Source organism: Lynx canadensis, chromosome A2 (genome assembly GCF_007474595.2).
Source record: "Lynx canadensis isolate LIC74 chromosome A2, mLynCan4.pri.v2, whole genome shotgun sequence".
Lineage (NCBI taxonomy): Eukaryota > Metazoa > Chordata > Mammalia > Carnivora > Felidae > Lynx > Lynx canadensis.
In genome coordinates, this window is record NC_044304.2 from 33525511 (window position 1) to 33553326 (window position 27816).

General features: G+C 40.0%; 2 protein-coding genes across 9 annotated transcripts in view; both read left to right on the top strand.

The window, feature by feature from the left end:
* The window catches only part of LOC115501215, a 34822-nt gene extending 33539 nt beyond the window's left edge, over positions 1-1283 (top strand). The window contains 3 exon segments of the mRNA XM_030296178.1: positions 542-1142; positions 1145-1177; positions 1180-1283. Coding sequence (XP_030152038.1) covers positions 542-1142; positions 1145-1177; positions 1180-1283 — 738 coding nt within the window.
* A 2930-nt stretch (positions 1284-4213) lies between these two features.
* Positions 4214-27816, top strand: part of SLC25A26 (solute carrier family 25 member 26) — a 139386-nt gene continuing 115783 nt past the window's right edge. For 2 of the 8 annotated variants that reach the window (XR_003967015.2, XM_030307189.2), the window contains exons 1-3: positions 4221-4510; positions 18452-18608; positions 22808-22917. Coding sequence is in view for 7 of the 8 variants with exons in the window: in XM_030307189.2 (XP_030163049.1) it covers positions 4412-4510; positions 18452-18608; positions 22808-22917 (366 nt within the window). In the remaining variant the exon portion in view is untranslated. Of the gene's footprint in view, positions 4511-18451; positions 18609-22807; positions 22918-27816 lie in introns of all 8 variants that reach the window. The other 6 variants (XM_030307193.2, XM_030307191.2, XM_030307188.2 and 3 more) reach the window with 6 other exon arrangements.

Sequence of the window (27816 nt, forward strand, 5' to 3'; positions counted from 1 at the left end):
TCTTAGGGAGGTATGATAGCGTGTATCACAAAGTGCATGTGCACCTCAATAATTTATCAATCTCTCATTCATAACATTCAGACCCTATAACATTAATGGGAAAATAATGAATAAATTTAATATTTTCTACAAGCCAGGCAGTGGACTCAGTCCTTTCCATGAATATATTATTAAAAAATCCCCATCCAGGTAGACAAATATGTTATTTTAGTCAATGTTATTGAGGTATAACCTACATATAGTAAAACGCATCCGTTTAACTCATGTAATTAAAAACAATAAATTGTGCAATTCAATGCATTTTTGTAAATGTATTGCATATATAAAACATATACCCAAGCAGTGGCCACCACAATAATGATACAGAATATCTCTATCACCAAAAAGTACTCTTTGGTGTCTCCTTTGGAACCCGATCCTTGCCTCCACTCCAGGGCCTTGGAACCTCTAGTCTGTTTTGGTGCTATAATTTTATCTCTTCTGGAATTTCATATAAGTGTGATGGACACATGTTTTCATTTCTCTTGTGTAAATACCTAAGAGGCACATTGGAAAGCTAGGGGGTGGGGGACAAAAAGCATTTGGGGAGGTAGAAAATTATAGGTGGAAATTAAAAAAAAAATGGGAAGAGAGAGAAAGGATCTCCTCAGGACCTCAGACTGGCCTCACAGAAGCTACCCTTTCCTGGACTCATGCAACAGGTCCTGGGTGGGTTACTGCTGCCGTGCAGGTCAGGGGACCATCAACCTTCTCGGGCTGTTCGCAGGCATTTGCTGCCATCGGAGATTACAATGAACGTATCAGTCTGGATGTTAACTGCTCTAAGGAGGTAGCCACTGCCATCCATGGGGCCATCATCCTGGCCATGTTTTCTGTTGTCCCCGTGTGGCGAGGCTCCTGGGAGAACAAGACTGGCAAGCCCCACACTGTCCCATGCAAGGTGACGGGCCGCTGTGGCTCTGTGCTAGTTCCCCTCATCCTCATCCCCAGAGGCCCTGGCATTATCTCAGCCCCTATGCCCGAGAAGCTGATGCTGATGGCTGGCATTGAAGACTGCTACACCTCAGCCAGGAGCTGCATTGCCACGCTGGGCAACTTCACCACGGACACTTTTGGTGCCATTCCCAAGACCTACATCTATCTCCTTCTCACCTCTGGAAAGAGACTGAGTTCACCAAGTCTATCAGGAATCCGCCAACCGTCTTGTAAAGATCCACACCCCGGTCTCCAGGCAGGGGTATGGCCACCACCTAGTTTTATACAAGAAAAATGAAGTGAATTAGAGCTTGTGGGGAAAAAAATGCAACAAAAACATATACAAAACAATAAGAGGGGCATTGGTTTCTGTAGTGGTCGTACCATATTACATTCCTAGCATGTATGAAATGCTCTTCATTCTTGCCACAATACTTGGCCTTTGGGGGCTTTCTGATTGTTGTCACTGTAGTGAGTAGGTCCCTGGATCTCAGTAGAATCTTCACTTGCATGTCTCTGATGCGGTATTCAGCTTCCATCGTGACACTCCATGATTCTCACCTGCCGGTATTCATTCATGTCTCTGTTTAGTACAATCCCATAAAAAGTAGGGATGGCCTGTGGTAACAAATAGCTATTGCAGGGGCGTCTGGGTGGCTCAGTCGGTTAAGTGTCTGACTTCAGCTCAGGTCGTGATCTTGCAGTTTGTGAGATCGAGCCCTGCTTTGTTCTCTGCGCTGACAGCTTGAGCCTGGAGCCTGCTTTGGTTTCTGTGTCTCCCACTCTCTGCCTCTCTCTCTCTCTCTCTCTCTCTCTCTCAAAAATAAATAAACATTAAAACACACACACACACACACAAATAGGCTATTGCAGGTATGACCACTGAGTGACTTCTCTGATCATGGAAAACATTTTAGTTTCTTTGTTGTTCTCCCTTAGATCACTCACTCTGGGGAAAACCAGCTGCCATAGTATCACGACACTCAAGCAACCCTATGGAGAAGTTTCTGTCACAAGGAACTGGCCACTTGCCAAAAGCTGGCACTAATTTGCCAGTCATGGGAGTCAGCCATTTTGTAAGTGGATCCTCCAGTTCCAGTCAAAGCTTCAGCTATATCCCTAGCTGATAACTTGACTGTAGACCTATGAGGGACACCCTGAGACCAAACCCCTCAGCTGAGGCATTCTTGGATACCTGTCCTACAGAAATTGTGTGAGGTAATAAAGGTTTACTGTTCTAAGTTTTGGGATAGTTTGTTACTCACCAATAGACAACCAGTACAGATTTTGGTACCTAAAAAAAAATTGTTTTAAACGTTTATTTATTATTAAGAGACAGAGAGAGACAGAACATGAGTATGGGAGGGGCAGAGAGAGGAGGAGACACAGAATCTGAAGCAGGCTCCAGGCTCTGAGCTGCCAGCACAGAGCCTGACACGGGAATCGCACTCGTGAACCTCCAGATCATGACCTGAGCCGAAGTCAGAAGCTTAACCGATTGAGCCACCCAGGCACCCCTTTAAAAAAAAAATTTTTTTTTTAAATGAGGTTTTGGTACTTAAAAATGGGCTGCTGCTGTATCAAACATTCAAACTCTAGGAGTGGCTTTGTCACCAGGCAGTAGATTAAAAAATGGAAGGACTTTGAGGAAAGCATTAGTGGAAGCCTACTGATCAAACCTTGATGGCCTTGGAGGAGTCTGCTAGCAAGGGCTTATGGGTAAATGTGGTTGGCATAATTCTAAGATGGTTCTAAACATTCCTGCCCTGTTAACTCATACGTTTTGTGCAATCATATCCCTTGAGTATGATTAGAACCTGCTAGCGTGATATGAAATATAACTTCCATGGTTATGTTGCAAAAAAAGATTTTGCATATGTAATTAAGGTCCCTAATCATTTGAATTAATCAAAAGAGAGATTATGGAGGGCAGGGGTGGGTAGGGCTGACCTCATCGTATAAGCCCTTAAAAGAGACAAACAACAGCATAAGAGGTCCTCCTGCTGGCCCCGGGGTGGGGACGGGGCAGGGTGGGGTGGGGGGGGCCGGGGAGGTGGGGGGGGCGGGGAAGGTGGGGGGGTGGGGGGGCGGGGGAGGTGGGGGGGCGGGGGGAGCGGGGGGGGGTAGGGGGAGCTGGGGTGGGGTGGGGGGGCGGGGGGTAGTGAACCAGCATATTTTGAGATGGCCTATGGATTGTGACATGTGGCAAACAGGAGAGGACCAATGTTCTGCAGGCAGCATAGGGAAAGGTATTGGTAGAGGGAACAACACGGGTAAGATGGGAGAGCTTGAAAGTGTATATAGTCTGTGAGTAGTCTAGCCAGTGGGAAGAGTGACAGAAGACACCATCTGGGAGGTGAGTACCATGATAAGGAGCTGGACTATTTCACATGCGCAGCAAAAGAGAGTAATTTAAATCAGGAAAGTGATGTGACCATCATCTTTAGAGAATACTTCCCGTGCACCAAGAACTAAGTTGAAAACGTGCATGCATTACCTACCTCACTGAATCTGTAATAGTACCAAAAGAAGTTACTCTCAGTATCCCAAGTTCACAAGGGAGGAAACTCCATCTTGGAGAAGTTATGCGCAAACCTAGTAGGCAAAGCTTGGAATTTGAAACCTTAAAGGTATGCTGGCTAATTATTTCTAGATCACACATCTAGATGCGAATAAAGAATGGTATGAACATCGATTAAAGAAAGGCAGACAAGGAGCCTGCTAAGGCTACTGCAAAGGTTTTGAGGGAAGATGCGCACTAAGAAAAATTTCAAGCCTGGCTCTGCTATGTTCCCTGTAGCTTTTGGTTGGGACTTCTGGATGTGCGCACTCGTACCACAGCGAACAGGATGAGCAATTCTGCAAATAGATAATTTAAAAAGTAAATACTATTAGATGCAGTAACTGTAAGAGGTGGAGGATGCTAATTTTTACTTGGAGTAAGGAACCTTTTAAAGCCTTTTTCTATATCTTTAATAATCGTCTGATGTTGAGTCTGTTTTATAGAAACTCAGACAAAATTGGTTCAAACTGAGCTAAGAGAAAAATTAAAAAGAACTGGAAACTAAAAGCCTCATCCCTTAAACTAGTCCCGCCCCTTCATTGCCCCGCCTTCCACCAAGCCACGCCTCTTTGGGGCTAACAGTAGCTTTCCCCAGCCTTCACCCGGTGACTCTCAGTTCCAGGATCCCGCCCAGCTTCATTTGATCGCGAGAGTTTCTTCATCTAGCCGAATCACAAGGCTGCTGCAGGAAACGGAAGCAGAGAAGAGTCGCGAGACTTGGCTAGACCGCATGCCTCCCCAGACCCCTCCCCTCCCTCCCGGCGCACCTTCTGACCCAGCTTTCTCGGTTGCACGTGGAGTTGTTTTGGCTCAATCTCACGTGGCCGCGGAAGTGCCGGCGCTACAAGTCCGCCCCCAAGATGGCGGCACCCAATGAATGGGGTCGCGATCCGCTTCTGCTCAGTCTCGAAGTATAGCCTTTGCGGTGTCTGCGGGGCCATGGAGCGGCCTGGGTTCATGGCTTCGCTGGTGGTGAGTGCTGGACGGTAGGGTGGGGCGCTCGGGGTGCCAGAGTCGCGCAGTGGAGCCCGTAGTAGTTTCTGTCCCCTGGCACTTCCGGTTTCGCGCGTTGACCCGTCTTCAGGTCAGTGGTCACCTGGCAGGTCCCGGAGGGAACGCCGGTTTCCTGGGCCACCGCCGGGCCTCGTGTCAAGGCTGTGCCTTTCCTACCTGGAAAACAGAAGGACACGGGGGTGGGGTGCTTGACAGTTTTCCTCAAAATGGAAAGAAAAAAAAAGTTGCAATTATATAGTGTGACCACATTCTGGAGAACTTGGGAATTAAGTATATGTAACAACAACTCCCCCCCCCGCCGCCAAAAAAAAAATACCCACAACGAAACAAAAACGCTTGCATCGCTCAGATTCTTCCTGTCCAGGACTGTGTTTTTTATTTAGCTGTATTTGTTTTCACTCTCATAAAATGACCTGTTCATTCAATATATAATTAATCTGTTTATATAAAGTGTTCTTGTAAGCTTTGGGTATATTGATAAGTGTAAATAATTACGGAGCCAATAAGATAGTAGTGTGTAGAAACCTACCAGAATTAACAGGTTTGAACATCAAAAACAACCCAAGAACCAAAACGTCTGTAATATTTTGAAGTCTCTGTTACGGCAGGTCCAGTAGGGATACCGGATACAGCAGTGAACAAGACAGATTGGCTGCTTGTGTGTGTTTTCATTGTGGAAGAGTAGGAAGAAACAGTAAAAAACAAAAAACAAACACAAAACACAACATTTGAAAAAGCTTCCACTGGGGTAATGGAGGCTCAGTAGAATTTCATTTAATTATTGTTTGTTGTTGCAGGTGTTAGGGATAATATGGTGAACAAGACAGACCTCACGTGGGTCAGGTGGTGGAGACAGAATAGTAAAATGACTGTTAGGAAAAACGGCAATGATCTGAGGGCTGGTTTCATAGTGTTACGGAGGATGTGCAAGGGAGTGCCTTAGCCTCACTTGTGGGATCATGTTTTAAATCTAGGTCTATTGAGACTTGTGTAAACTAGGTTTTAAGGATACAAAGAAATACACCATTTTGAAGTTTTCCACTCTAGTGAGACAGAAGTAGTAGCTTTGACAATTAAGATTCCTTTGCTGGGAACTGGGGTAAGCTCTTTACATACATTGATTTTTCAAGTTCTGACAATCAGTTAAGTCTTTTTTATTTATTTTTATTTTTAAAAATTATTTTTAATTTTATTTTTTTAAATTTACACCCAAATTAGCATATAGTGCAACAATGATTTCAGGAGTAGATTCCTTAGTGCCCCTTACCCATTTAGCCCATCCCCCTCCCACACCCCCTCCAGTAACCCTCAGTTTGTTCTCCATATTTATGAGTCTCTTATGTTTTGTCCCCCTCCCTGTTTTTATATTATTTTTGTTTCCCTTCCCTTATGTTCATCTGTTTTGTCTCTTAAAGTCCTCATATGAGTGAAGTCATATGATATTTGTCTTTCTCTGAGTGACTAATTTCAGTTGGCATAATACTCTCCAGTTCGATCCACTTAGTTGCAAATGGCAAGGTTTCATTCTTTTTGATTGCCAAGTAATACTCCATTGTCTATATATACCACATCTTCTTTATCCATTCATCCATTGATGGACATGTGGGCTCTTTCCATACTTTGGCTATTGTTGGTAACACTGCTATAAACATTGGGGTGCACGTGTCCCTTCGAAACAGCACACCTGTATCCCTTGGATAATACCTAGTAGTGCCATTACTGGGTCGTAGGGTAGTTCTATTTTTAGCTTTTTGAGGAACCTCCATACTGTTTTCCAGAGTGCCTGCACTAGGTTGCATTCCCATGACAATCAGTTAAGTCTCATCTTAGTTTTCCAAATGAGGAACTGAGGTACAGAGAGGTTAGGTAACTTCTCCAGAGTCACACAATGATATCTGTTTCATGTGTGTAAGTGTCAGAGCTCAGATTCCAACCAGGCAGTGTAACATGGGATTTCATGCTCATAAACACTCCTTGATACTCTCCCTGAAGTCAGCAGCAGTAGCTAGCCATTGCTAAAAACAGGTGAGTGCCAGAGTTAACAAATGAATGGTAGTTTTAAAATTTATTAAAATAGGATACAAAGGCCAAAAGATACTTTTTTTTTCACCGCAGTTACAGAAGGCATAATTAGGATCAATAAGTAGAAGTTTCGAGGAGGTTAGATTTCATTCCAGCTAAAGAGGAATGATTTTATTTGTTAAGCACACACAGTTGATCGGCCATGTGTTCTGTCCACCAGGCACTCTGGACACTAGCCCTTGGAGGTATGGTGGTGAACCAACCAAACTCATAAGTACCGTTTAAAAAATGAACTGAGGTGGGCTGGAGATAGAACAATATTGGAGAACCTTCTTGAGATTCTTGGAATGACCAAGAAAGCCCCCGAGGAGGTAACATCAAGCCAAGACATGAAAGGTAGTAAAGGGAAAGACACTTCCAGGAGCAGAGGAGAAAATTGAAAGGGAGCAGTGTGAACGAAAACCCTCAGGTGGAAGGAATTGAGGATGGTAAAGTGGTGGCTAAGGCCTAGTGGGTAAGGGTAGTGTGGCAGGGGGTCGTGTATCAGAGGTGAGTCTTTGTGGGCCATGGAAAGGAATTTGGATTTTTCTTTTCTTTTTTTAAATGTTTATTTATTTTGAGAGAAAGAGCACGAGCATGAGAGAGGCAGAAAGAGAGGGAGAGAGAGGATCCCATGCTGGCTCTGAGTCATGGGCTGGGAGTCCACTGTGGGGCTCAAACTCTGGAACCATGAGCTCAAATCAAGAGTCAGATGCTTAACTGTCTGAGCCACCCAGGTGCCCCAGGACTTTGGATTTCATTTGAAGCATAATGGAAGTCATTAGAAAGTTCTATTATCAAAGTAGTTCAGCAATGGAATGGCCTTCCCCCACCCCCCTACCCCCGCTCAGGTGGGAGTATCTTTGAGTAGGCTAGGTGCTCCTGGGGGAGTTGTGTTTTGCTTGTCGCTGTGCTGCCAGGGCCTGGCATTTTGTAGGTACTCAGTCTTACTGAAAGAATGAATGAGAGATAGGTGTAAATGATTGCCGGTCTTGAAGCTCAGGTTCTAAGTATTGAATGAGAGAATGTTAGATACGCAGTACAGAGCCTGACATGTAGCAGTCATTTAAATACTTCCTAAAGCTTCACGAGGAGGATTGAAGGGTCGTAGAGTAGAAGGGAAGAGCCCCTGGGATGTTAGTGTTCATTTGGAGCAGAGTAGGCTGTTGAGAAGGAAAAAAACCTCAGAGCACAGTGACCGATTCATACTTTTAGGAAAGCAGTTGGAACCAAGTATTAGCAACCTAAAGATGTTCATAACATTTAATTCAGTGAAGACAATAGAAAGCCACTTAAACGTGACACAAGAGAGAAGTGGTTAGGTAAACGGTAATAGATGCATTTCATGAGCGATTCATGGGCCATTAACAACAGTGCTGGTGAAGAGTGTGTGCTATAACATGGAAAATACTTGTAAAAGAAAAAAAATACAAGACTGCACGTAGATATATCTGCTCATGCCTGATTAAAACTATAAAAATACGATCTGTTCATGAAAAAAGGACTATTGAAATTTCCCGAGATAATACAAAATAATTTTGATAATAGCATTACTTTTTCTCTAGGTTTTTTTTTAAGATACAAAAAGTACTTTTTTTTTTTTTTTTTAAATAAATACCGCACCCTGTATTACGTCTCTTTTCCTGCCTGCCTCTTCTCTCCCCTTCAGTACTTAACGATTTCACGGTCCTTGTAGTTCATGAATTCATCTGGCTTGTTACTTGAATGAGACTCCCAAAACATCCTGCTGTAGTTACTGTGAACCAGTCCTCGGTTCAGGGAAAAGAAGCTTGGCAAGTGTGGGCACTGTGCAGTGTGAAGTAAAGGCAGTCCTTTGGGTGGTTGCCTGGGTTATCAAAGTAGCCTTGAGAACTGATGAGAAAAGGTATGATTATTTAATGACCTCTAAAAACTCTCGTCAGTGTTAAATGACAGACTCTTGCTGTTGATGTAAATGTGTAAGGAAATGAAAAAAATAGTAAGGCTGATATTTAACTGTAATTTACAACATGAGAGACACAGAGTTTCTTTGTGAAAGTGTGTCAGAAGGAATGTGAACAGTGCTTATCTTCTTTCTTTTAAATTTTTTTTAGCGTTTATTTATCTTTGAGAGAGACAGAGTGTGAGTGGGGGGAGGAGACACAGAATCTGAAGCAGGCTCCAGGCTCTGGGCTGTTAGCACAGACAGAGCCGGATACGGGGCTCCAACTGGGAATGGCGAGATTGTGACCTAGGCGGAAGTTGGAGACTTAATGGACTGAGCCCCGCAGGTGCCCCAAACAGTGCTTATCTTCTAGTCACATAACTTACATAGAACTAGCATCTTTGTTATGCCTCGGCAAAGTGTCACACAGCTTCGGGTCAACTTCCAACGTTTTATCCTGTGCTTTCCATGTTAGAAAGTATGTCAGAATTCTTTGATGGGAAGACTTTTGCTGGCATCCTTTCCTCTGGGACACTTCATCCTTTTGGTGATAGCCGCTTTCCTCACTTAGGTTGATAAGTTGGCCTTTGCTAATTGCCTCTCTGCATATCTAGATTTCAGTGTTCCCACTTTTCAGTTATTTGCTGCAGTTTGATCTTTGTTGGCCAGCTCCCTCTATTGATTTTCTACTTTTGGAAAATGTCACTCTGTTTACTGTAATATGAACCATGGTGTTGGATGTCTTGTGTTACTTGTACTTGGAATTCATGCCTCCTCTTCCTGTGTAAGGCACAGGCTGTTTCCTTGACTGTTCTTTTATTTTTAAATTGTTTTCTTAGGTGGTTCTGAAAAAGTTCTTTCATAATACTGGTGTCTTCTCCCTGGGCCTGACCTTTGGCTGAGAACCACTGGCAGAATGTGACTTGAGGGGAATGACAGGGGTTGTGTTGCTATGGCTTCTTCGGTGGGTGAGCAAACAGAGTGAAAAGAGAGGATGAAGTACTGGACATACTTTGAAGGGAAGTTTTCCATGTTCTTTGCCATGTATTTTTCTTTCCTCGAAGGTTGCCTCCTAGTTTTCAATCTGCTGTAAAGGGATGTTAGTATCTTATGAAGAAATATTATCTCCAGATCTATAAGGAGTTGGGAATGATGCTTCCACATTCTCTAGGTTGCTTCGTGTGACTTTTTTTCTTTTGGCATTTTAAGTCAGAGTGAGCAGATCGTTTTTGCTTGTTTTGATGTTGAGCTGTACCCTGGACACAAGTGTATTCTGAAGTTTGATCAGTCACTGGAGCCTGCAAGGTCCCCTCAGAGACCCTCGGTCATCTAGGACCACAGTTGAGAACCAGTGTTGGTGGACGCCTTTTTTCTGTGTCTCACGTACTGGGAGATGGGACCGCTTTTCCTTTCTCATTTTTCTTTAGGCATAAGAGGGGGTTGGAGGAATGTTTTAGTATTTGATAATTGCAAAAGACTTGTTAATGTGATGTTTTGTTACCACTTCTGAAAGAAATGCTACCTGTTGAAATAAAAATTTAGTAGTGAAAATTTATATGATACAGAATTTGAGTAGCACTAATGAAATGTCAAATAGAGAAAAGGAAAAAACTGCACCCAGGCCTTTTTCACCTCCACAAATCAGGCATCTTTTACCTGTTCAACGAGACGTATATGTTAGCCTTTGCTCTGGTAGTGGATAAGAGTGCTTCAAACGTAAGGCCCCTGCCCTCGTGCTTTATAGTCCAGTACGAGACAGATGTTAAAAAGAAAATGAAACAAAAATTAGCCATGCAGTAGCAAATAGTGATGAAAAGTAGCCATTTACTGAGCACTTTAACATGTGCCTGTGCACATTTTTCACAGCAAGTCTTATAGTTACAGTTTTGTATTTTTTTTAAGTTTATTTATTTTGAGAGAGAGAGCGAATGAGCAGGGAAGGGGCAGAGAGAGAGGGAGAGAGAATCTAAGCAGGCTCCCTATTGCCAACATGGAGCCTGATGTGGGCTTGAACTCACTAACCGTGAGATCATGACCTGAGCCAAAAAATGAGAGTTGGACCCTTAACTGAGCCACCCAGGTGCCCTTTGTATTCTGCTTCTAAAAAATTAACCCATAAATTCAAATCTAACGGTTATAAAGAAATTTGAACGTATGTATTTCTCAAGTTTTTTAGTTGATGCTGAATTGTTCCTGCCATGCATCACATGATTTGGCTTTGTGTGGAGTGTGTCCATAGGTGATTCTTGTCCAGGAGGCAGAATTTGAGGAGAAATTTAAATTCATTGTTACTAATAAAAGACTTGAATTTATGTATTTTATTTATGAATTTATTAAATTTAATATATGAATGTAATCTTCAATCTTTATCACCTAAGTCTTTTCATGGCCTTTAATAGTCATGTCAGAAATACTGCATCCAGGAAACTTTGAAGGATATTTATAGTAACATACTAAAAATAATAATTTTTATTTATTGATAAGTGATAAAGGCTGGCATTTTGCAGTTTTTTACCGGCGTTTCCAGCTTTTTATTATATACAAGCATGTAACAGGCTCATGTAATTGTATTTAATTCTCATTTAATCTCCCTTTTCCTCGGCTGCAGTGACTTCTTACTTGACATGTCTCTGAAGGCAAGGAAAATAAAAGCAAAAATGAACTATTGGGACCTCATTAAGATAAAAAGCTTCTGCACAGCAAAGGGAGCACTCAGTAAAACTAAAAGGTAACCAACGGAATGGGAGAAGATATTGGCAAATGACATGTCAGATATAGGGTTAGTATCCAAAATCTGTGAAGAATTTACCAAACTCAACACCCGAGAAACAAATAATCCAGTGAAGAAATGGGCAGAAGACATGAATAGACACTTTCCCAAAGAAGACATCCAGATGGCTAACAGACAGATGAAAAAATGCTCCACATTGCTCATCATCAGGGAAATACAAATCAAAACCATGTTGAGATATCACTTCACAGTGGTCAGAGTGGCTAAAATTAGCAACTCAGGAAACAACTTCTATTGGAGATGATGTGGAGAAAGGGGAACACTCTTGCACTGTTGGTGGGAATGCACACTGGTGCAGCCGCTCTGGAAAACAATGTGGGCATTTCTCAAAAATTAAAAATAGAATTACCCTATGACCCAGCAATAGAACAACTAGGAATTTATCCCAAGGAAACAGGAGTGCTGATTTGTAGGGGCGCATGTACCCCAATGTTTATAGCAGCACTATTGACAATAGCCAAACTATGGAGAGAGACCAAGTGTCCATCACCTAATGAATGGATAAAGAAGATGTGGTCTGTATATACAATGAAATACTACTTGGCAATGAAAAAACAATGAAATCTTGTCATGTACAACAATGTGGATGGAACTGGAGAGTATTATGCTAAGTGAAATAAGTGAGTCAGAAAAAGACATAGATATATTTTCACTCATGTGGAATTTGAGAAACTTAGCAGAAGACCATAGGGAAAGGGAAGGAAAGATAAAAACAGAGGGAGGGAAAGCATAAGAGACTCAAATACTGAGAAAAAATGAGAGAACCAATGGGGTTGATGGGGGTGCGGGGAAAATGAGTGATGGGCATTAAGGAGGGCACTTGTTGGGATGAGCACTGGCTGTTGTATGTAAATGATGAATCACGGGAATCTACCCCGAAGCCAAGACTACACTGTGCAGACGTTAGCTAACTTGACAATAAACTGTTAAAAAATATAATCTCAATTTTGAAAAACTCCGTGAAGTAAGGTACTATTATTTTCCCCATTTCATGTATGCAGAAATAGAAGCTTAGAGAGGGTTAAATAGCTTTCCTAAGGAGACCCAGTTGAGATTGAAGCCAGGTCTGTCTGTCTGATGTCAAAGCTGTGTTCTTAGGTGATAGTTAATCTGAAAGAATTTCTGGAGAAATCGAAGGGTACTCAAAACATTACTGTGTTCTTGAGAATAGCCTCGCTAAACAAAACAACCTATGTGGCCTTTTCCTTTGGGAAGTGATGATCAGCAGAATTTCTGGAGAAGTCACCCTAAATAGATCACAAAGCTATCTGTTTAAATGGAATGCTAAGAAGTATAGTAGCAGACAGATGGCACTGGCTTTCAGCTATCACAAGTGCTCTGGCAAACCACAATTGGGACAAAGAGTGACTTACTCTTTTTATTCTGAACATTTAATCTTTTTATAAAGTCTTTTCTCATCATCTCCCATATCTGTTTGATTCAGCCCAGCAAACTAGTGCTGAAGCCCTGCTACATATGAGGCTCCGGGTTAGATACTTAGGAGAGCAAAGGTGACTGAGCTGGCTTCTGTTCTGAAGGATCATAATGTCAGGTCAGATGTAATGATTACTTAGTACTGAAAGTGAAATCTAAATGGGGTTATGTCGGGGAGTCAAGGAAGTAGCATTTAATTCTCACCAGGAGCTTGGGAAGGACTTTAGGAAGCTCATGGCATTTGGTCACAGACTTAACAGTGGATAGGATTTTGGCAGGGGTGTGTGTGTGTGTGTGTGTATGTGTATGTATGTATGGTGGCAGGGGAGTAGGTAGCCTTCTGTAAACGGGAGACGGAGGGCAAAGAGAGGACATTCCACACTGAAAACTAAAGCAGGAGGGCAGAAGTGAGAAGTTGTAGGTCATGTTCGGGAAACAGGTTCCTGAGACTCATCGACCATAAGAGTATGCAAAATGAAGCTGGGTAGGTATGAACATGGGTAAGGGTTCTTAGTTACCTCTAAGTGCCAACTCAATACCACATGCAATCAGTGAATTAGGATTTTTTTTTTTGGTGGAGCAGTATTATTTGAAATCTTTACTGTTATAAGTTTATAATGCTCATTATAAAACTGGAACAATACAAAAATTAGCAAGATGGTAAAAATACTACTCATTCCCAATCTCTTGTGACAGAGGTAATAACTTGGAGGAATTCAGTGTGTATGCTTCCAAAGTTCAAGTTAGGCATATGTATAGATCCATACACATTTCTTTGTAAGGTGAGATTATATGGCATTATATATGCTTCTATTTGCTTCTATAGCTTATTTAATTAATTTATGAATATAACATATTTCTGTGCCAGTGAGTTCAGATTGACTTCTTTCTTTTAAAGGCTGTGTAGCAGTCTGTTACTCAGATAGAATTTATTTAACAAGATCCCAAGGATGGACCTTTAGACTACTGCCAGTTTTTTACTGTTATAAATAATTGCTGTAGTAAACTGTCTTGTATATTTATGCACTTATTTCTGTGGAAGAAATGTTTGGAAATAAAATCACAGGTCAAGGGCTTTATAAATGAAAATTTTCATTTTGCCAAATTGTCCTTCACGAGATTATAATAATTTGTTTCCCCTAATAGTGCCCATAATCATTCTTCATATTTTTAACCTTTTTAATTTATGGGGAAATTGTTTTGATTTGTTTTATTTGATCATTAATGATAGGGAAGCACACATTCATAATTTGGTTGGCTGTTTATATTTTTCTTTTGGGTATTGCATGGTCCTTTGTTTTGTAGTTTGTTTTTATTTTTATTTATTTTTTTGTAGTTTTTAATTCAATGTACCTTTTTAAGGTTGATTTGTAGTACCTTCTAACATATGGGTAGTAACTTTTTATTAGGGCCATTGATTCATTCATTCTTCAGATGGTTATTGAGTGCCTCATGTGCTGGTGCTGGGAACTTACTGGTAAACGGAACAGGTCTGAACCTTACAGTCTGGTGGGATCAACAGACATCACATCAAAGGTCAGATGCTCAACTATAGAACTAAAACTGTGATCAGCATGTGCAAACAAGAGGGTCTAAACCTAGACTCGGAGATTGGGGAGCATGTGTACACAGTCCTAGACATGAGGAGGGTCAGGTGACATGGAGGAAAAGAGAATCAGATGACATGGAGGAAAAGAGAGAGCAAGGGGGCGGGAAGGTGCCAAGCAATGGGCAGCAGTGGGCAGTGGTGGTAGAGCCAAGGGGGAGTTGGGGACCAGAACTTCCAGAGTTGTAGGCTGTGCGGTGATTTCGTTCTTCATCCTAAGGGCTCTTGGAAAGGTTGGGAGACTTACAGGCTGGAGAGTGGCAAGATGAGATTGAAATTTTCATTTCACAGAGATGCTGCTGCCATGAGTGTAGACAGCCCAAGAGCTCCGCAGGGAGGAGGAGTGGTGGTGGGGAAGAGAACTGGTATCCCAGGAGGGTGAAGTCGGCAGTGGCTCCTTTGTTCTGGAGAAACCCGAGGAGGGTGTTCTCTAGGAGAGCCATGTACATGGTGTGACTGGTTCCTCCTAGCTGTGGTATAGTCCTGTGGCCAGTGATGATTCTGCTTAGTTAAATTAGACAGGTGGTTTGGTTTTGTCCCATAGTTGAGCAGCAGTGACATTTTTCTGGTATTGTGCCGGCCTCCGTTTGAGAAATAAAGGTTTTATAGCACGTGATCTTGAATTTTTTTCAACTCTCAGTGTAATTTCCAAGCGCTCATTAGATACTTCTTCTCTACAGCCTGTCACACTTTATTAAGTTAGAGGCCTATTTTATGTTAAGTTCTCAATACATTGGTATGTTGTAGTGAGGCTTACTGGTTACATGGGTTATGTTGTGTCTATTTGGATTTTGTCAGGTTCTTTTTTCTTTCAGTGTTTTTATTTATTTGATAGAGAGTGTGCACACATGAGCGTAAGCAGGGGAGGGGCAGAGAGAATCCCAAGCAGGCTCTGCTCTGTCAGCACAAAGCCCGACACAGGGCTTGATGCCATGAACTGTGACATCATGAGTGAGCCACACAGGTGGCCCGAATTTTGTCTAGTTCTTAACTTGAAGTTTTCAGTGTCAGCTACCACAGATCTTGAAACTAATCATTTGCCTGATAACCTTTTTGATAAATGATCATAAATAAAACAATTTCTCTGACTAAAGAATGAAAGAATTTAATAGAGTTCTTTATATTCAACTGATATTGGCATGGGCATTTTGTACATAATTTTTTTTTTTAGTTTTATTTATTTTTGAGAGAGACAGAGACAGTGTGAGTGGAGGAGGGGTAGAGAGGAAGAATCCCAAACAGGCTCTGTGCTATCAGAGGCTTGAACTTGTGATAGGAGGCTTGAACTTGTGAAACCGTGAGATCATGACCTGAGCTGAAACCAAGAGTTGGATGCCTAACCAGCTGATTCACCCAGGCACCCCTTGTACATAATTATGTACAAAACAGTATTAATGTAAAGTTATAAGCACTCCCTAAAGTTTTTATTTAAATTTTAAATCTGTTGCTGTGTGGCTAAATACATAGGTATTTTTATTCTTTTTTTCTATTCTCTGTTAGCTGTTTTGTTTCTTTTCAGTCTCATGAATTTAAATGACATTTGACTTATAGAAGTTTGAAATCTCCAGAAGCAATTAGTAACTTTTGATTCATGTTTTACTAGCTAAACAGATTGAATCTGGTTATTTTATTCTCTGAAGATAAGAATTCTGATGAAAGAAGCATTAGAGAATCAATGCATGCAAAGTAGCCAAATAGATTGAAAGACTAATTAACTTACTGATTAAAACTTAGCAGTACATGGCAAGCATCTCTCCGAACCCTCTCCTAGGATTAAAGAGAAAATCAGAATGAAGTAGAGAATGTTTTTAAAGAATCTAGTCTGAGCAGACATTCCCACCAGGATTTTCATTTTCCTTGTGTTTTAAGAAAATGAAGAACATGCAAAATATTTTATTTATGTACTGAATCTTAAAAAACCCTTTAAAAATAATTGAGAAGAATGTTGGAAGAGATTGGCTCCTTTTTTTTACTGGCCTACATTACTTAGGAACAAACTCCTATGACTTAGAAAAGGCCACCTTTATTTCCAGAAAGAAAGCCCAGCTTTTTGTCATTCTTTTACTGCCTCTTGTGGTTTTCTTCTGGCACATCTCTGTAATGTTTTAGTGACCTCATTGTAGGTCATTTGCAGAGTAGACCTTCATGATCTACGAGATTCAGTCATGTTTCTCAGGCTGATCATATAGTACAGTATTAATGTTTATGGCAATGAGCTTATCTATTTCTCTTAAAATAATTTTTAATAATTTACCTATGCTAGTTAATGACTGGATTTCTCATGAGAGTAATTTCATTTTTGCAGTGAACTCTTTATTGGTTTTATGGTGAGTGGTAAGTAGAGCAGACAGTGTTTATTATGTACTGAGGTTTGTACCATCTGAGGATTTCGTATACCCAAAGGATGGAAAAACTCATCATTTTGAATTTTGCCTGTATGTTTGAATAATACTGATTTTTCTTTTTCTGCATCTTAGTTTTTAATGTATAGTTTTTTTAAAAGTATATTTCTACCTTCTGATAGGTAATATATCCATGTTCAAAATCTGGAGGATAAGAAAAGTTAATGATTCGTTTTAAAAATTACTATGTAGCAACCGTATTGAAAGTCTTTTTTTCCTCCTTGTAATTCTTTCTGCCCATGGGAAACAGGTTTCGATTCACATTTTAAAAAAATGTTTGTTTATTTTGAGACAAAGAGTGTGAGTGGGGCAGGGACAGAGAGAGAGTTGGGGGGGGGGGTGGGAAGAGAGAATCCTAAGCAGGCTCTGTACTGTCAGTGCATAGCTCGACATGGGGCTCGACCCCATGACCCGGGGATCAGGACCTGAGCCAAAATCAAGAGTCGGACGCTTCACCAACTGAGCCACCCAGATGCCCCTGATTCACATTTTTAAATGATGCCCTAAGACTTTGTGTATTGACCTTTGACTCTGTACTTGAGTTGATATTTTTACCTAAAATTGTTTTCCTGAATTTCTTTTTGCTTTGACTAAGTTGTAACCAGTTTTTAAAAAAAAAAAAATCTACATATACTCCACTGTAATCATTAGGTGAAAACTTAGTTTTTAAAGTGCACCTTTCTAAAGCAACATGATGTCTCTTGGGAGATGACTAGTTGGGACCTGGTTTTAATATTCTCTAGGAATTTAGCTCCCCCTGCCCTGCTTTTATTTACTTAATTAAAAAATTATCAAGGAATTTTTAAATATAAAGGAGAGAGAATACTACGGGAATCCTTAGATGTATGAATCTTAAAATAACAGATCTAGATTCCCAAGGACCATTACCTATTTATTTATTAGACAGCGAGAGTGAGCGAGCAGGGCAGAGGGGCAGACAGGGAGAGAAAAAGAAAAGCAGGCTCTCCACGCTTAGTGCATAGCCCGATGCAGGGCTCGATCCCATCCTGAGCCTAAATCAAGAGTCCAATGCTCAACCGACTGAGCCACCCAGGCACCTTCCCATTACCTATTTTAAAATGACAGTCTCCCCCAGAAAGTCTTACTTCGGTTTTACTACTCATTTATTAAAAAGGCAAAAATATAAATTTGGTCTGATATGGAAAGATCAGCAAGATAAATTAAGTGATAAAAGTAAGGTGTGGTGCACTGCATATTGTATATACCTTTTTCAAAAAAAAGGAAAATACATACTTGTGTTTGCTTGTATATACCTAAAGTAACTTCAGAAGGATCCAGTAAGCAAACAGCAGAAGTGGGTATCTGAGTTATTAGACAAGGGAAGGAGGCTTTGGACTCTTAACCTTTCTGAGATTGTTTGCTTGTTTACTTTTTGAACCGTGTGAAAGTATTAAAAATGAATTTAAATTTGATTTTAAAAATAAAAAATTATTGAAAAATTACAAGTTAAGAATATAGCACAATAATCATTATTTCCCCAGGAAAATATATAAATCAGGTAGAAGGTCTTTTGTTTGACTATACCAAATAAGTTGTGGATCAATAGGTATGAAAAATGTGCTTTAAAGATTACCTTTTTCTTATCCCTACCCCCCAAATGGCAGGGTAACCTTTGATTGTAACCTTATTTTCCTTTCTCTCTCTCTCTCTTTTTTTAAAGGCTGGTGGGGTAGCAGGTGTCTCTGTTGACTTGATATTATACCCTCTGGATACCATTAAAACCAGGCTGCAGAGTCCACAAGGATTTAATAAGGCTGGTGGTTTTCGTGGAATATATGCTGGCGTTCCTTCTGCTGCTATTGGATCTTTTCCTAATGGTAAAATTTATGTTGATATTCTTGTCCCTGCTAGAAAGCCAACATAATGAGATTTATTTTCCGGATGGTATGTGGTGTCACCCCGTGTAGAATCGCTCGTGTGTTGTAGCTTATCTTCTGAATTTATTTTCTATTCATTAACCCATTGCTTTTGAATCGCTAGTGTGAGATCCTGTTCCACTCTACTTGTAATAGAAGTACAATGGTTTTTAAATGGTTTTTCCTGTTAAAATCCCCAGTTAGAAGCTTGAAAATGTTACTCTAATATTGGTTGTCATACCGTAGAGTAATGGTTCTCAACCTTGCCTGCGTATTAGAATCTCTTGGGAAGCTTTAAAAAATACTGATGCCTATGTCACCCTGGTAAATTTAATTGGTCTGGGTTTTGCCTGGGTATCAGGAGGTTTAGTAGCTTCCTAGGTGATTCCAATGTGAAGCTGAGTTTAATAACTACTGCCTTGGAGATGCTTTTGGAGCAGGTGAACCTAAGAGGCCTTAAACCTTTTCTGTCTTAACTAAATTCCACTTGTATGATGCAACCATTTCCCACTAACCTTCTCCTGGATACTCCCCTTCAAATGTCTTTGCTTTTGTTGTAGCTTTGGAGTCACATTATGTGATTTATGGCCTTATTTTGTAATCAGTATAATCTGTTTTATTCAATCCACTTGTTAGTATACTTACTATTTTAATTGTTTACTGATGGTTTCAGTGGTACTCAAGCAAACCAAGCAAACAAAACCCTCCCCCATCCCCCAATCCCCGGTTATAGAACCTCAGCTCTAGGAGATTCCTAACCTCTAGAGTCTGGTTTCTTTTTTCTCAGGATAATTCATGAGCAATTCTTTCCTGGTAACCTGGCATTTAAATGTCCATCTGTGTTCATCTGGAGCACAGTATTCACATAAAGATTGGTAGTGCAGAGAGAAATTACTGTTTTGGTCCTTTGGTTTCTTCCCCCAGCAGCCCTTAGAACAGCCAACTGTTTTTGAGGTTATCCTTGAATTTTATTTGTCTTACTACTTTTAGTAATTGACTGTAGCAAGTCCTTAGCACCCACTCCCTGCCAAGTCCAGTTCTACATGTGGAAGAGAGACAGTGGTTCCTAAATTTGACCACAGTACAATCACCCAATCACCTGAAGACATTAAAAAAGTACGGACACTGGTGTCTCACTTCCAGAGATGTGATTTCATTGGGCTCAGGTGTGGCCTTGGCATTGATGCTTAAAGTCTGTTTTTATAGTATTCATTGTTCTAAAGTTTTTTTTTCTCATACATATTGCACTGAGGAATTAGTATTGGTAGTATTACCAGTAGTCCAAGGAGTCCATGGTGTTTTAGGCTCATGGGACTTATTTTAAATTCTTGCCACTAGGACTTTAGCTACATGTGGTTTTGAACTTTTGCACGTGTGAGAAAATGTTTTTCTTGCTGTACTTTTTTTGTTTTTTCACCATCTCCTGAACAGCAGTGGATGAGTGATGCTGGGTAGATAGTGCCTGTGTTTCAGAAATGGCCTTTTTGTTCTTTTGGGAGTTTTTGGTGACTTGAAGTTTTCTATCTGGCATCTTTTTTTTTTTTTTTTCTTGTACTATTTAAGTTAAGGTTATAGTTTAGGTTGTAATCTGAGTATCATACACCAATGTAATAGTCAGTGTTTGTAGACTTTTCTGAGAACATACAGTGGTCCTCCTTATCCGTGGTTTTGCTTTCAGTGGTTCATTTACCTGTAGTGAACCGTGCTCCAGAAGTAGATGATCCTCCTCCTGATGCATCATCAGAAGGTCATTAGTAGTGTAATGCTATGTCACAGTGTGTACGCCATTCATCTTACTTGATCTCATCATGTAGGCATTTTTATCATGTTACATTATCACAAGAAGAGAGGTGAGTACACTATAGGTATTTTTTTTAAAGTTTATTTATTTTAAGAGGGAGCACACGCAGGCGAGGGACAGAGAGCGAGAATCCCAAACAGGCTCCATGCCGCAAGCCCGGTGCCCAAAGTGGGGCTCAGACCCACAAACTGCGAGATCATGACCTGAGCCAAAATCAAGAGTCAGCCACTCAACTGACTGAGCCACCCAAATGCCCCCAGTATAGGTATTTTTGAGAGAGAGCCCACATTCACATAACTTTTATTTCAGCGTATTGTTATAGTTCTATTTTATTGTTGTATTGTCTATTATTATTGTTTATTGTTATCATCGCTTACCGTGCCTAATAGGTTACACCTTAGCACAGATAGGTATGTACAGGAAAAAAATATATATAGGGTCTGGTACTATCCATCATTTCAGGCAAACACTGGGGGGCTTGGAAGAAATTCCCTGTGGATAGGGGAGGACTGTAATATTCTGCAGGGGTCAGGAGTTAGGGATGAAGAGAACTGAGGGTTGAAAGAAGAGGCAGAAGACCCCTCTTCAGGATCCTTACTCTTATTTAGAGGGGAACTTAGGGGACACACCTGGGTGGCTCAGTCGGTTAAGCATCCAACTCTTGATTTTGGCTCCGGCCATGATCTCATGGTTCATGAATTGGAGCTTTGAGTTGGGCTCATTGCTGGGCCTGGAGCCTCCTTCTGCCCCTCTCCCCCTTGTTCGTTCTCATTTTCTCTTTCTCTCTCTCTCTTTCAAAAAAAAAAAAAAATGGAACACAAAACCATAGGTTTTTGTTTTTAATTTTTTTTTTTTTTTAACGTTTATTTATTTTTGAGACAGAGAGAGACAGAGCATGAACAGGGGAGGAGCAGAGAGAGAGGGAGACACAGAATCAGAAACAGGCTCCAGGCTCTGAGCTGTCAGCACAGAGCCGGATGCGGGGCTCGAACTCACCGACGGAGAGATCATGACCTGAGCCAAAGTCAGACGCTTAACCGACTAAACCACCCAGGCGCCCCGGTTTTTGTTTTTAAAGAGCTAGCAGACTCTGTAGGTATTAGCCCAACCCCTGTTCTTTGTTGTAACTTGTCCATAGCCTCACTTGGAACCTTGTGACATCATTTGCAATTAGTGGGGCTTTCTTGGGTGTCACACAGGAGACTTTTGGGATTTATATTTCTTTTTTGGAATTACATTTCTAAAGAATTTTGTCTATCACAAAAGTAGCGATACAGTCTGACTAGGTTGAGGTGGTTAACCAGGTAAACGTAGAAACTTGTGGCACTTTCTCCTTTGCCTGGAGGTGAAAGGAGAAGGGGGGTGGAGGGTGAAACGTGCAGCAGGTGCAACTTACAGCTGAATGCGGTTGCAGATATTCTAGCTGTACGTGTAGTGTGCTAAAGTAGAAAAAGCCTTAGTGAGAACCACTGTGGGAATAGGGACCTAGGTTAATCGTATCGAACTGTTTGCATTGGGACAGTGTGCCTCCTCATTTGGCCTCGTGTTTATTGGTTAGCAGCCTGAGGAGAGTTTAAAAACCTGTTGATTTTAACTGTGGAGAACTGGTTTTCATTATCAAGCTCTTTTTTTGAGCGTTTTAGACTTGAATGTGATTGTGTTCACATGTCCTTCAGAAGATGAATTTGTCATTCATTTATCTTTCAGGCCTTATCTTTTATGGAAGTGATAGACATCTTTTGATTAACAGTACATGGCAGGTTCTAAAGCCCTGTTATATAGCTAAGATTAGTTCCTGGTGATAGGTAGCTTTTTTGAGATTTTGATTTACAGTTGGAATTAAATAGTTGATTGTTTCCTTGATGTAAAAGTGAGTTGATGTAGTAAAAGGTAGCCATGGTTATTTTGAGTGAACAGAAATAAAACTTACCAAATAGATGTTTTATTTAATGTGTATGTTTCCAATCTTAACCTGTCTATAAATCAATGTAGCTCATTATTTTATTACTATATGTAAAGATATTTTGGATCACAGAAATTCGTATCTCATTCTAGAAAGCTTACTAAAAAATATCAAGTGACTTGATACAAAATGGTGAATGCTGGGTTAGCTGTCAGGCTCCCTCAGGGCTGGGATCATGTCTTGTACATTTTCATAAGTCTGGGATTGGCTTTATAACATGGGTTCAGTAGATTCTGCAAGAGTGGGGCAGGAAGGAAGAATACATGTTAAATTATTATCTTTATCTGTTACCTCGTAATTTAATAATTAGAGTTTAATTTTTTTGAGAAACTTATTTCTTAACAGTTTGAATATATATTTAGACTTTGTGAAAGACTGGCTTGTTTTAAATTTCAGCTGCTGCTTTTTTTATCACCTATGAATATGTGAAATGGTTTTTACATACTGATTCGTCTTCATATTTGATGCCCATGAAGCATATGTTGGCTGCCTCTGCTGGAGAAGTGGTAAGTAACAAGTTATGCATATAAAATACTTAAGGAATGCAAACCGTGCTTATATCTTTGATACAGATAATACTTCATTTCATTTTTAAAAGACAGTTCATTTTTAAGTTATGAAAGTCATAAACTCCAATAAATGTAAATGGATTAAACACGATAGTTAAAACATAGAGTCTAGGTTGGAGGAAAGAAAAATCCAGTGATGTGCTGTTTTCAAAAGACATGCCTAAAATGTAATTGCACAAAGAATAAAATTAAAGAGATGGAAGAAGATATCCATGGAAATTGTGGTGGCTTTGTGTTGTGTCAACATAAATGAGCTGGAACTCCATTTCTTAGAACTCCCTTTCCAGGATGGGTCCAGGTTAGGCTGGCTACGAGAGAAACTTGTACAAGAGTCATAAGGTGGACATGAAGCAACAGTTGTGTCGGTGCTCAGAAGGTTGGTGTTAGAGTCAGGCACTGTTGCAGTTTATGAACCTCCTCTCTGGTCTCCAGCCTCTCCAGTGCCTACTGGATCTTCTCTGTCAGCTTCTCTAGATTCTGAGTCAAATGTGTTGTCTGTGTGGTGAAGGATGCCAGCTTATACTGCAGGTAACCTGTATCATGAAGGTTGATGAGAAACCAGTGTGGCGGTTTATCCTTGCTCTTCCCCATTTCACACCATTTCATCCACCCCATTGCCTGCTCTCTGATTTCTTTCCTAACGCTGGATGTGGAAGCAACAATTCTATGTAACCTGCTTAATCAACTCCCATAAATACTGTTCACACCCTTAATAACTCTTTATTCTTTTTTTTTTTTTTAAGTTTATTTATTTTGAGAGAGTGAGAGTGCAAGCTGGGGAGGGGCAGAGAGAGAGGGAAAGAGAGAATCTGAAGCAAGTTTTGTGCTATTGGCACAGAGCCCAACATGGGGCTTGATCCCACTAACTGTGAGATCATGACCTGACCCAAAATCAAGAGTTGAATACTTAACTGACTAAGCCACCTAGGCACCCCAATAACTCTTCATTTTTATCATTTATAGTGGTTCTACTTCTCTGATCAACTCTGATACAGAAATACAAACTGAAAAAGAGCTGATAGAATAATGTCAATATCAGGCAAAAAAGACTGAAAGTAAAAAAACAAAGAGACCGTGGTACAGTGATACAGTGAACAGTTATCTTGGGAGATGTAATAAACCTGGACCTGGCGTAAATAATACAGTCTCAAAATAAAGCAGAGATGGGCAGAATTATAAGGAGAAATGAATAGAACCGTTATCTTTAAAAATTTAATTTAACTTTTTTTTTCATAAGTGTACTCTCTAATCCCCATCATCTCTTTCACTCATTCCCCCTACCCACCAGACATATAATCTTTGTTGGAGATACTAACTTCTATTTGTAAAAGTCTTAAGACTAGGCAGACATGAACGTTTATCGAGACCATAGAAGATTTAAAAATGAAAATGGCAAGATGGGGTAATGGATATATATTGAGCTCTGCAACCGAGACTTAAAGATGATTCAGGTCTTTTTTTTTTTTTTTTTAATTTTTTTAATGTTTTTTATTTCTGAGAGAGAGGAAGAGACAGAGCATGAGCAGGGAAGGGGCAGAGAGATAGGGAGGCACAGAATCCGAAGCAGGCTTCAGGCTCTGAGCTGTCAGCACAGAGCCTGACGTGGGGCTCGAACCCATGAACTGTGAGATCATGACCTGAGTCGAAATCAGATGCCCAACCTATTGAGCCACCCAGGCACCCCTATTCAGGTTTTTTATTTTTTTAAGCATACTTGAAACGTTAATAAAAATGTATGACCCAGTAGTACAACAATGCAAATTTCAACGAGTAGTAAAGAGGCAATGTTATACAGATCATTTGGTATCTGATGGAGTAAAATTGGAAAGCAGTGACAAGATAGGCAGTCCATCTCTACCATGTGTTTTAAACAATTATTTGTCTCTTGTAAATAATTCATTACCAAAGTGAAATCATGATGTAGGTGATAAACTATTTGTAATTAAAAAATAATACAGGTATTTTTTCCACCCAAATTAACACAGAGAAAGTTACAATACCAATAAAAGTTCCCCACTGCCCTCACCCACTCAGCTTTCTTCCAACCCCTCCTACTCAGTACTAACAGACATCCTTTAATAAAATATTTTTGTGTATCCATCCAGAAGCTGTCTGTTCTTTACTGTTGTTATTTTCAAATTACATGGTCTGGTGTTTATGCAGTCTTACTAAACCCAGAACCTTGTTATGGGCAGGGCACATTAACAAGAATGGACGACAAAGTGAAGAGAAGGGTCTTAGTATATAAGCCTGTTATCATTTCATCCATTTATATGATTTTTCTGTTTAGAAAAGTAGTGGTATATGTTTACATGAGGAAATTTGAAAAGTGAATCAGGCTTCATAAGATTTACATTAAATATGTGATACATTGTGGTTTTGTATTCTATGCAGTATTTTTTTTTTTAGAAAAGTTGGATGAGAATCCATCAACTATTTTGTAATCTAATTTTTTACTTGAAAATACAGTGAATGGGGAAAGCAGAGATCATGATAGAAAAGTAAAAGTACAGATTAACTTTAAGAAGACAATTAAAAATAACAGATTTATTGTAATGTAATTCACAACCTATATAACTCATTTGGAGGTATAATCAAAAGTTTTTTTTTTTTAGTATGTTCAGAGTTGTCCAACCATCACCATGGGCAATTTTAGGACATTGTCATCTCTTCAGAAAGAAAGATCATACCTGTTAGCGGTTACTCCTCGTTACCTCAACCTTCCCACCACGAATCTACTTTTTGTCTTGATAGATTTTCCTATGCTGGACATTTCGTATAAATGGAAGCCTCAACATGTGGTCTTTTATGACTGGCTTCTTTGGCTTAGCATGATATTTTCAAGGTTTTATCCATGTTGTAGCATTGTCAGGGCTTCATTCCTTTAATTGCCAAGTAATATTCCGTGTGGCTTGAATATTTGCGTTATTTTATGGACACTTAGGTTGTTTGCACTTTGGGGCTGTTATGCTAATGTTCCTTTCATGAACATTTTTGTGCAAGTCTTTTTGTTGATGTATGTGTTCATTTCTCTTGGATGTACACGTAGGAGTGGAATTATTGGTCAAAGTGGCTGTGCAATTTTACATTCCCAGTAGCAGTGCATAAGGGTTCTAGTTTCTGCACATTCTTACCATGACTTGGTATCTGTCTTATAAATTATAGTCCACAAATAGATGTTTGGTGGCATCTTACTGTGATTTTGATTTATATTTCTCTGATAACTAATGATTTTGAGCATCTTTTCATGTACTTAGGAGATATTTGCTTATCTTCTTTGGAGACATATCTATTCAGATCCTTTGTTCTTTAATTGGGTTGTCTTGTTGCTGAGTTGTGGAAATTATATATTCTAGATACAAGTCCATTATGAGGCCTATGAATTGTAAAATTTTTTACCATATTGTGCTTTGTCTTTCCATTTTCTTAGTAAATTGCCATTTTCTTCACTTTGAAGCATAAATTTAAAATTTTTTATTTTACCTGTTTTATTTTACTTAATGCTTATGGTTTGGTGTTACATCTTTGAAACCATTGCCTGATTTGAGATCATGAAGATTTATACCTGTGCTTTCTTTCCAGAATTTTAGTTTTAACTCTTACTTTTAGGTCTTTGATCCATTTTGAGTAATTTTGTATCTGCTGTGAGGTAGTCAAACTTCAGAATTTTGCATGTGGATATCCAGTTGACCCAGCCCCATTTGTTAAAAGACTATTCTCCACCCATTAAAGGGCTTTGGCACCCTTCTCAAAACATAATAGATTGTAAATGTGAGGGTTTGTTTGTAGATTCTCAGTTCTGTTCTGTTGATCTCTGTATCTGTCCTTGTGCTGGTATCACACAGACTTGATTAAGTGTAGCTTTGTGGTAAGTTTTGAAATCAGTAACTACAAGTCCTCCAACTTAGTTCTTCTCTGTCAAGATTGTTTTGCCTATTCTGCGCCTCTTGCATTTTCACATGAAGTTTAGAATCAGCTGCTCAACTTCTGGAAAAAAGGCAACTTAGATTTTGATAGGGATTGCACCGACTCTGCAAATCAATTTGGAGACTGTTGCTATCTTAAAAATATTAAACTTTGTGGGGCGCCTGGGTGGCGCAGTCGGTTAACCGTCCGACTTCAGCCAGGTCACGATCTTGCGGTCCGTGAATTCGAGCCCTGCGTCAGGCTCTGGGCTGATGGCTCAGAGCCTGGAGCCTGTTTCCGATTCTGTGTCTCCCTCTCTCTCTGCCCCTCCCCCGTTCATGCTCTGTCTCTCTCTGTCCCAAAAAAAATAAATAAACGTTGAAAAAAAAATTAAAAAAAAAAATTAAACTTTGTGATCTATAAATATGTGATGTCTTTCCATTTATTTAGGTCTTATTTTCTTTCAACAGTGTCTTATAGTTTCAGAGTTTAAGTTTTGCGCCTGTTTCGGTAATTTATTCTTTAAAAAAAATTTTTTTTTGTTTTATTTATTTTGGAGGGAGGGAGGGAGGGAGGGAGGGAGAGAGAGAGAGAGAACACAAGTGGGGGAGGAGCAGAGAGAGAGGGAGACACAAAATCTGAAGCAGGCTCCAGGCTCTGAGCTATCAGCACAGAGCCTGACATGGGTCTCGAACTCGTGAACCACAAGATTGTGACCTGAGCCGGAGTTGGATGCTTAACTGACTGAGCCACCCAGGCGCCCCGTTTTTTCTTAAGTAATTTATTCTTTTTTATGTTATTCTAAATGGAAATTTTTAAAAATTTCATTTTCAGTTAGTTCATTGCTAATTATAGAAATACATTCATTTTCATATATTGATCTTGTATTGTGCAACTTTATGGAACTCAATCAGTTCTAAAGTGGTTTAG